The 7540-nt window shown below is 39.3% G+C and overlaps 1 protein-coding gene across 1 annotated transcript; it reads left to right on the forward strand.

The window, feature by feature from the left end:
• Positions 1-5185: 5185 nt before the first annotated feature.
• Positions 5186-6277, forward strand: LOC147632737 (chlorophyll a-b binding protein type 1 member F3, chloroplastic-like). Its single transcript, XM_086807579.1, has 2 exons — positions 5186-5388; positions 5513-6277. The coding sequence occupies exons 1-2, from the start codon at positions 5240-5242 to the stop codon at positions 6162-6164; spliced, it is 801 nt and encodes a 266-aa protein (XP_086663705.1). The 5' UTR covers positions 5186-5239; the 3' UTR covers positions 6165-6277.
• The last annotated feature ends 1263 nt before the right edge of the window (positions 6278-7540 follow it).

Raw genomic sequence — 7540 nt, forward strand, 5'->3', positions numbered from 1 at the left:
TTTTACCCCAAGTGTATCACAATTGAGTCCCATAGAATAAATCTATAACCTTAAGCTAAATGAGATGAATCTATAGAATAATCTATAAGCTTAAGCAAAATGAAGATGAATCTATATGTGATTACATTTACGAAGGCCAAGCATCTATAAGCTTAAGCAAAATGAAGATGAATCTATATGTGATTACATTTACGAAGGCCAAGCATTCTATAAGCTTAAGCAAAATGAAGATGAATCTATATGTGATTACATTTACGAAGGCCAAGCATCTCCATTTGAGGTGCAAGGCTAAAGAGAGGCTTGATGACAAATCTCTCATCTCAAGAGTCCTCTTTGGTTTAAGGAGCACAAAACTCCATGATCATCTCTATCAATCTAGGCATATCTCGTTTGATGAGTGATGTAGAGAAGCACTAGACCTCATTGATAATTTACTTTGATGGGGACATCAAAGCTTCATTCAACACATCCAAAAAGAATGGTGCTAATGTAGGAGATATGAGTGTTGATCAATGCACTTGGTGAAAACTTAGCCAATAGATTGGGCAAGCACTAGCAAGGATATTAATACTGAGACCAACAAGGGCATCCTAGAAGAGAATTGGTATGGTGTGCTACCACAAGCATGGAATGTCTTCATTTAAGGCCCATGAATATCTTTTATTATGCTCATTGTCAATGTTATCGGAGCCATTATAATTGTCAATGTTATCGGAGCCATTATATAAGCTAGTGCTATAACAAGAATAAGTTCCAAATTTGCCTCTACCTACACTTAACAAGTTCAAACTTGTTACTAGAGTCTTGATGGCTTGCATATGGATGAATCCATGGCTAGAGTCGATGTGAATTGTGCGAGGGTGGAGTGACTATGTCAATTTCCCATGATTGGGAATTCTAAACTAATTCCAAGCTACTATTTCTTCCATGGCATTTCATAACTATCAAATGTGATGATTGGATGGAGACATTCCATTTGGCACTACGGCCTTGAAATGTCCTAGCCATGTAGAGAAGTGTTAGTTATCCATGCCTTATTTTGCAATGACATTGTATCTCCTTCTTCATATTGACTCAAGTAATTCTACATTTCCCTCTAGCCCTTGAAGATATAATATCCTAGCATGTAATACCCTTATACGTTAACATAACTCAAAATGGTAGAGTCTAGTTCGATGCCATACAGCACCGCTCATTGTGTCACCTTTCTTGGTCTAGAACCTTCATCTCTGCATCTCTAGACCCTTGACAACCCTACTTTTTTGGCATTCAATATGTTACTTATGCAAGTTGAACATGTATTGAAGATTTTCGTATAGGGTCTTCACCACTTCACACCACATATTAATTGCTCTGGACCGTTCCATGCCCTCTACAATCTCTAGACCATTTATTGCCTTCTACATATCTTTGGATGACACTTTTTGAATTCATCCAAGGATCACTTGAGTGAAAGTATTGGGACTTATTTGATATAGTTATGCCACCTTCGATTTAAGTGTCGTGTGTGGTTACGTCATGCCCAACCTCTCACTTATGAAGCACCATTGTACTACTGTTGCTTCCTCAGCTTTATTGAGAGTGGTTGGTGGACCCTTACACTTTTTGATTGTCTATCCTTTGAACCACCCTCATGCGAGTACATGTTGGCTCATTCCCCACATCGGCATGATGGTGGTTCAAAGTCGGTGTGAAGTGCTTGGGCACATAAGATTTATCTTTCACATCCACATTAATGCCTCGTCTTTTGCTATAGCATGTGTGTTAGCACAACCTAGTGAGAAAAACATGAATGTTTCCACTTGGTTAAGTAGGCCTTCTATATCTAGCAATGTTGATGCTCCTTTCTTAGGCCTAAATACATGCATTATCACTTGTACATTTGGCAAGCTAGATCTTCAAACTTATTGGGTTTCTATTAAAGGGCCAAATTTTGGTAGCCTTAAAACTAGCTAGCTCAACCTTTGTTGCTTGAGAATGCGTGGATTTTGGAGCAACTAAGCATCCCTCTCCTTTTTGAAGTGAGTCTTGATGGCTTGCACATGGACACATCCATGGCTAGAGTCGATGTGTGAGTTCACTCTACCCTCGCACACTTCACATCGACTCTAGCCATGGAGGTGTCCATATGCAAGCCATCAAGACTCACTTCAAAAAGGAGAGGGATGCTTAGTTGCTCCAAAATCCACGCGCTCTCAAGCAACAAAGGTTGAGCTAGCTAGTTTTAAAGCTACCAAAATTTGGCCCTTTAATAGAAACCCAATAAGTTTGAAGATCTAGCTTGCCAGATGTACAAGTGATAATGCATTTATTTAGGCCTAAGAAAGGAGCATTAACATTGCTAGATATAGAAGGCCTACTTAACCAAGTGGAAACATCCATATTTTTCTCACTAGGTTGTGCTAACACACATGCTTTAGCAAAAGACGAGACATTAATGTGGATGTGAAAGATAAATCTTACGTGCCCAAGCACTTCACACCACATCCATTGAACCACCATCATGCCGATGTGGGGAATGAGCCAACATGCACTCGTATGAGGGTGGTTCAAAGGATAGACAATCAAAAAGTGTCCACCAACCACTCTCAATCAAGCTGAGGAAGCAACAGTAGTACAATGGTGCTTCATAAGTAAGAGGTTGGGCATGACATAACCACACACGACCCTTAAATTGAAGGTGGCATAACTCTAGGCCCAATGCTTTCACTCAAGTGATCCTTGGATGGAGCTGGATTGGATGGATTCAAAAAGTGCATCCAAAGATATGTAGAAGGCAATAAATGGTCTAGAGATTGTAGAGGGCATGGAACGGTCCAAAGCAATTAATATGTGGTGTGAAGTGGTGAAGACCCTATACGACAATCTTCATTCAACTTGCATGTTCAAATTGCACAGGTAACATATGGAATGCCAAAAAAGTTGTAGTGAAGTGGTGCACACGAACCTTTTAGTCCATTGATTTATAGATTGGTGCCTCAAATTCGCTCATGGGATTGGATTATGGATCTTGCCTTCTTTGTTATGCTTAATTTTCTTACCTTAATGTAGATTATGGTACCCTTTAATTTGAATTTGGCATTTAACTCTACTCATGTTTCATTTTAGAGGTAGTTAGTTGCTATTATTCATCTTAATACACTTAATAAAGGGAATTATTCTTGTAATAGGGAATAATATGATGTTCTAGCTCTACCCCTCCTTTTTCTCAGGAATGTTTGCGGCGGTCTAGTAGGAGGGCAAGTTGGTTGCATTGGTAGGTGTGACTGAACATAAAAGGGGATTTCATTTTTTTATGTTTCTTGTGAGCTAGACATTTATTGTCCTATGGAAGCAGGCATTTATTGTTTATTGGTCGAGTGTTTTATTGTTGGGCTAGGGGGTCGGGGCTAATAAAATGCCCTTCTTTTGGACCTCCCCTCATTGTTGGCACAATTACCCTGGCCAGTTTATAGATGAATGTGGTGTAGCTAGTTGTTAGGACCTTTATGACACTTGGAGAAGAATTATATTTCTCAAACACAAAAATTAAAACAAACCATAGAGTTGGAATGAATTAAAAGTATGAACTTTTTATAAACAAAATAAAATAAATAAGAGAGCTTGAAAGTAAGAGAGAGATCACCCTCGACACAAGATTGGGTTCAATCTCTCTTAGATGAGTGTGGCCCACCGTACCACTCATCCATATTTATATGTATTTATAAAAGCTTGCTTTTCAAAAAGACAACTCCAAACATAAAGCTAAAGAGCTTTTTGAGTTTTTGAGAATAAAAACTCTTTTAAAAATATTGCAAGCTATAATTATCAAGTCTTGGGTGTACTAAAAGTATAAATACTAATTGGTATGTACAAAGGTTTAACCTTAGCTTTCTAAAAATATTAATGCCAAAATATGAAACCATAATAGATGTTCACATGTCTTCCAAAATATTTCATTGTGGTGGTTCAAGACATGTTCCACCTGCCCCACGATGATTAACAAAATAATCTTACGATTAGACACATTAATCTTGACTATATCATACTAGTGCACATAACTGATTAAACACATTAATCCTGAAAAATTATATAAATAAAAGGTGCATCCAAAAATAAAATATCCCTATAAATAATAGGTGTCTCTATAAAGGTTATGTCTAACATATTAATGCCAAAATATAAATCCATAATAGGTAATCACATGTCTTCCAAAATATCTCATTGTGGTGGTCCAACCCATGCCGATGATGTGACTAATAAAATAGTTCGCCACTCAATTATCGCCTATAGCCAAAATAATATCAATCAGTGCATAAAGCCGATTAAACACATTAATCTTAACTATGTCATACCAATACACACACACCTCATTAAACACAATAATTTTAGAAAATGCTATAAATAAAAGGCGTATCCATAAATAAAATATTCCTATAAATAATGGGCATCCCCATAGAGGTTATGACTAACACTAGTAACCCCTTTCATCTAAACACGATAGTGTTAAGATAAGCATGCTATCCTTTATATCGATGATGTTGGAAAACCAATATTTTGCACTCATGGAAATGATGGTGTGGGTTCACGCCAGTGTTCGAAAAAAACCCGGGTATAGTGTAATTTGCACTTGCAGATTTTTAAAATTACCTTCAGATTTGAAACTTAGGGGTACAAAAACCTGCATATTTTGAGGGGTTGTAGAACAAAAACCTTCAAAATTTTAAAATTTTGTTTATAAATAATTTCACAATTTTTAGATGAAGGTTTTTTACTTTTTGGGAAAATAGTTTTTTTCGAACACTGGTTCACGCTTAGGTTTTGGCCGATGATGTAGCCTTCGTCAGTACATCACGATTCACCACCACGAAAAATGATTTGGAGTGTAATTCTCATTAAAAGGATTAGAAGGGAAAAAGAATGATTACAGCAGCAGTCGATCCTTTCATGCTATCCATCAATTTCCCCATAGAGAAGCTAAGTGGGCCGCGCGGTATATGCAACCAATCATCATAAAGCAATCTACACGTGGCGAGCGGACGACACACAAGAGGTCATGTGCTGCTAACATAAAAATTTGCAGACGTTATCCTAATTGCGGCTATTCCGTTTCGCGTGCTGTGATTGGATAGCGTGATCGTGAGCCAGTGAAAAGTGTGCACGTGGCGTTCGGGAGGTCAAGGTGGCCCTATTAAGGCCAGCCTTCTTAGCTTGGGTAAGCACAGCACCATCAGTCACTGTAATTGTTGGTGAGGCAGAGATGGCCGCTTCCACTGCTTCCCTCTCCCCTGCGACCTTCAGCGGCCAGCAGCTGAAGCCCGTCAATGAGCTCGCCCGCAAGGTTGGTGCTGGCGAGGCACGCGTGCAGATGATGGCGCCCAAGAAGGCAGCATCCTCGGGCAGCATCTGGTAATGAGAACGCTGCAACGTCGACGGAAGTTCGAACGTGATGGTTGTTTGATGGGTCTCGTATGTTATGAATGTAGGTTAATGCTAACTCTGTACCTCTGACATGAGCTCGATTTCATTGCAGGTATGGTCCCGAACGACCGCTTTATCTCGGCCCCTTCTCCGGCTCCCCTCCGTCATACCTCACGGGTGAATTCCCTGGAGACTACGGCTGGGACACCGCTGGACTGTCCGCCGACCCTGAGACCTTCGCCAAGAACCGGGAGCTGGAGGTGATCCACTCCAGATGGGCTATGCTGGGCGCCCTGGGCTGCGTCACCCCGGAGCTGCTGGCCAAGAACGGTGTGAAATTCGGCGAGGCGGTGTGGTTCAAGGCGGGATCGCAGATCTTCGCGCCGGGCGGCCTTGACTATTTGGGCAACCCGAGCCTGGTCCATGCGCAGAGCATCCTGGCCATCTGGGCCTTTCAAGTTGTACTCATGGGCGCCGTGGAGGGCTACCGCGTTGCCGGCGGTCCTCTTGGCGAGGTTGTGGATCCCATCTACCCTGGAGGATCCTTCGACCCTCTTGGCCTTGCTGATGACCCCGAGGCCTTTGCTGAGCTCAAGGTGAAGGAGCTCAAGAATGGGCGCCTTGCCATGTTCTCCATGTTTGGATTCTTCGTCCAGGCCATCGTCACCGGCAAGGGTCCCATTGAAAACCTGTCCGACCACCTTGCTGACCCTACCGTCAACAACGCCTGGGCCTACGCCACCAACTTTGTCCCCGGCAAGTGAATGTGAATTCGCGTCGCAAACTATGGTTTGTGAACCGCGCTGCCTGTGTGTAGGCGCTGTGCATTTTGTTTTATTATTTATGTATGGTTTTCTTACTCTCAAGCATCCTTAGTTCATTACTTTACTTTGTAATGGTCTTGAGTGTCTCTGTTACATCCTTGAACCTTTGTCTTAGCGAGCCTGGAAATGCGCAGGGTTAACCTGGATGTAGAGATTTTGACGTGACAACAATCACTCGTTAATATTTAAAATTAAATGTACATATAGTGACCGTTAAATGAATTAAGATTTATTATCGTATAAAATTGGCACTGTAAATTGGATTATGTAACCCATGATAGTAGTTTAAGAATATTGTTGTGCTTGTGGTATGTAAATTGGGAAGAACATTGGAAAAGCCTGTCGCATCTTAAAGCGTATATGATTTAAAAATGCAAATTGGGGACGTTAAACGAATTGTAAAAGTTGTAAATGTGTGAAGAAAAATTGAACTAGTCGTTACAGAGAAGCCAATGCAAGCTACTAATCATGAGAAAAGTAGCAGATATATATCATAAAACAAATTAAAAAAGTTTCAAAAAAAGAAATTTTCGCAACCTGTATCATACTTAACAGTTAAGTAAACTGAATTCACAATTGCATCAATCATGAAACCCTTACAAATATAACCATATTTGGATAATGCAACGAAAATTTGCAAATTCGACATAGGATACATAAATAAGCAATACTTAAATTTCAGATGGGTTATTTTAGTGGCAAAAAAAAAAGAATGGAATATGTGGAGGGGTGAAAAAGTGTATCTTAATAAATTTATATACTTTTAGCTCGTAAAAAACCGGGAGAAATCTTACAACACATTTATCTCACAATTTCAGTTTATATCTAAGATACTATTCAAATGGACATGGTCATCGCTCTCATATTATCTACCACATGGTAAATAAATGTTTTATTATTATTACTGTTTTATTTAATCTTGTATTATTTTACATGTACGAATTGTACAAAAAAATTTGTGTGAAGGTGCTTCATATCTCTATAATGCTATAGAGAGAGAGAGAAGATTAGACATGCCTAACTATGATACTGTTATAGAGAAAAGTATGAATGTGCTATATATAGAATGTCAATTCTATAGAAGCCAAACATGTTATTACTATTATATCACTATAGTATCCCTATAGTGCTAAAAAAGCGCAAGCGAGCTACGTCATGGTCGTTATATATATTTACCTTTATCATGATATCTACCACGATCTCGTACACAAATGTTTCAATATATTTTTTGTTTTTTTAAATTTGTATTTTTTTACAATGCTCACCTAAGTAAATTGTTTATTCAAAATTGATAGTGTTTTTTTTTCGATGCCTAG

The sequence above is a fragment of the Cibotium barometz genome, chromosome 13, assembly GCF_041138505.1.
Source record: "Cibotium barometz isolate CiBa-2024 chromosome 13, ASM4113850v1, whole genome shotgun sequence".
NCBI classification, from domain to species: Eukaryota; Viridiplantae; Streptophyta; class Polypodiopsida; order Cyatheales; family Cibotiaceae; genus Cibotium; species Cibotium barometz.